Source organism: Tribolium madens, unplaced genomic scaffold (genome assembly GCF_015345945.1).
Source record: "Tribolium madens isolate multiple individuals breed KSU strain unplaced genomic scaffold, Tmad_KSU_1.1 Scaffold_11;HRSCAF=98;Tcas5.2_LG3b, whole genome shotgun sequence".
NCBI lineage: Eukaryota > Metazoa > Arthropoda > Insecta > Coleoptera > Tenebrionidae > Tribolium > Tribolium madens.
Genome location: NW_025400975.1, coordinates 3,042,571 through 3,043,985, shown reverse-complemented (window position 1 = coordinate 3,043,985; position 1,415 = coordinate 3,042,571). Strand labels below are relative to the sequence as shown.

Genomic DNA, 1,415 nt, shown 5'->3' with positions numbered 1-1,415 from the left:
ATTTGATAAAAAAAAAGAGTTAAAGAAAATAATCATGCATTTGGAAATGTTGAACATCACAAAGCTTTTTAAATATACGTGAGTTCTTTAAAATTTAATGTGTTGTTTTACTGGTTGCATAACCTTTAGATGGCAACTTGCAAAAAATCTGTACTTTAATTGAATACTTATAATTCTTTAATATTAAAAGTTTTTTTAAATATCGCACAATTTTTTTTATAAGCGCACGACTGCCAACATACTGCTTGTAAGACTTTGCTGTATTATCGGTTGCATAACTAAACAGTTTTTAATTTAATTAAAAAACAACTTATATTTTGTAAAATTGTTTATTATAAAAAAATACTACAAACAAATTTAGTGCATCGTGTGTGTAAATGTATATTTTTTAATCATGTTTTATAACATTTTTTTAGTTCTTCAAAAAAAAAAACGAAACGTAGTTACCCTGTGACTGTGATTTTGGTCGGCACGTTGGCAACAAATTTGAAATCCTAATTTGGCAACATTGATTATCAAATTTAAATGTCACAATTTTCTAGTCAATTGTCATTCGTTTGTAAGGGAAATAGCCGATCTTTTGAAATAATCACAGACTAGAAGGATTACCAATAATTCAGTGCTGCCAGTATACTTTTTGTCAATATTTACAGCCACTTGGTATAATAATATAAATACGATCGCCCATAGCGATTTTTTTTAAAGAATATTTTTTTACAAATCTTGATAAAGATAAGAACAAGTTTTGAAAATATCAAGACAACACTTAAATAAATTCTTCTTTATCTTTAAACATAGCGCCGCCTTTGTGGCTTATGATAACAACCCAAACCCGGCGCCTGTTTGGTTGGCGTCTGCCTTTTATCAATCAATTGAGCGTCTTTGATAATGCGCATGCTTAGCGTCGTGAAGCCGATCTTGTCAACACGAATGAATTACGCATCGAAAAGTGTGTGTTTGTGTGATTAGACACCGATTTCGGCACATAAACAATAAACATGACGTGGGGTTTTGTCACTTGTGGCCCCAACGAAGCACTAGTTATCTCAGGTAAATTATTATTTTTCTCCTAACGGCAATGCTGAAATATCTGACGCACCCTGCGAGGTACGCCTGAAAGCGCAAAGTGTGGTGCGCAAACTTGAGGCGGGATGTCCAAAAAACGAGTTTTCAGTTTTTTCTGTTGTTTTATTTATTTTCTTATAAAGTTATGCAATAGAAAATAATTTAACATTCCATGAATGTGTTTTTATTCTTACAACCTTGAATTGATGATTACAAATACAAAAGTACGTACAAGTAAGCCAATAAGCATGTTTTTTTTTCGTTAATATAAATGCCTTATTTTATACAATATTTAGATATAGGGATAACATGTAAACTATTTTTTACAAAACTAAATTTTTTATAAAAAA

The 1,415-nt window shown here is 30.5% G+C and overlaps 1 protein-coding gene across 2 annotated transcripts in view; it reads left to right on the top strand.

Annotated features, from left to right (window-relative positions):
- Positions 1-897: 897 nt before the first annotated feature.
- LOC123009222 (flotillin-1) overlaps positions 898-1,415 on the top strand; it is a 9,857-nt gene continuing 9,339 nt past the window's right edge. For both annotated transcript variants that reach the window (XM_044405509.1, XM_044405427.1), the window contains exon 1: positions 898-1,050. In XM_044405509.1, coding sequence (XP_044261444.1) covers positions 999-1,050 — 52 coding nt within the window. In that variant the 5' untranslated portion in view covers positions 898-998. The remainder of the gene's footprint in view (positions 1,051-1,415) is intronic.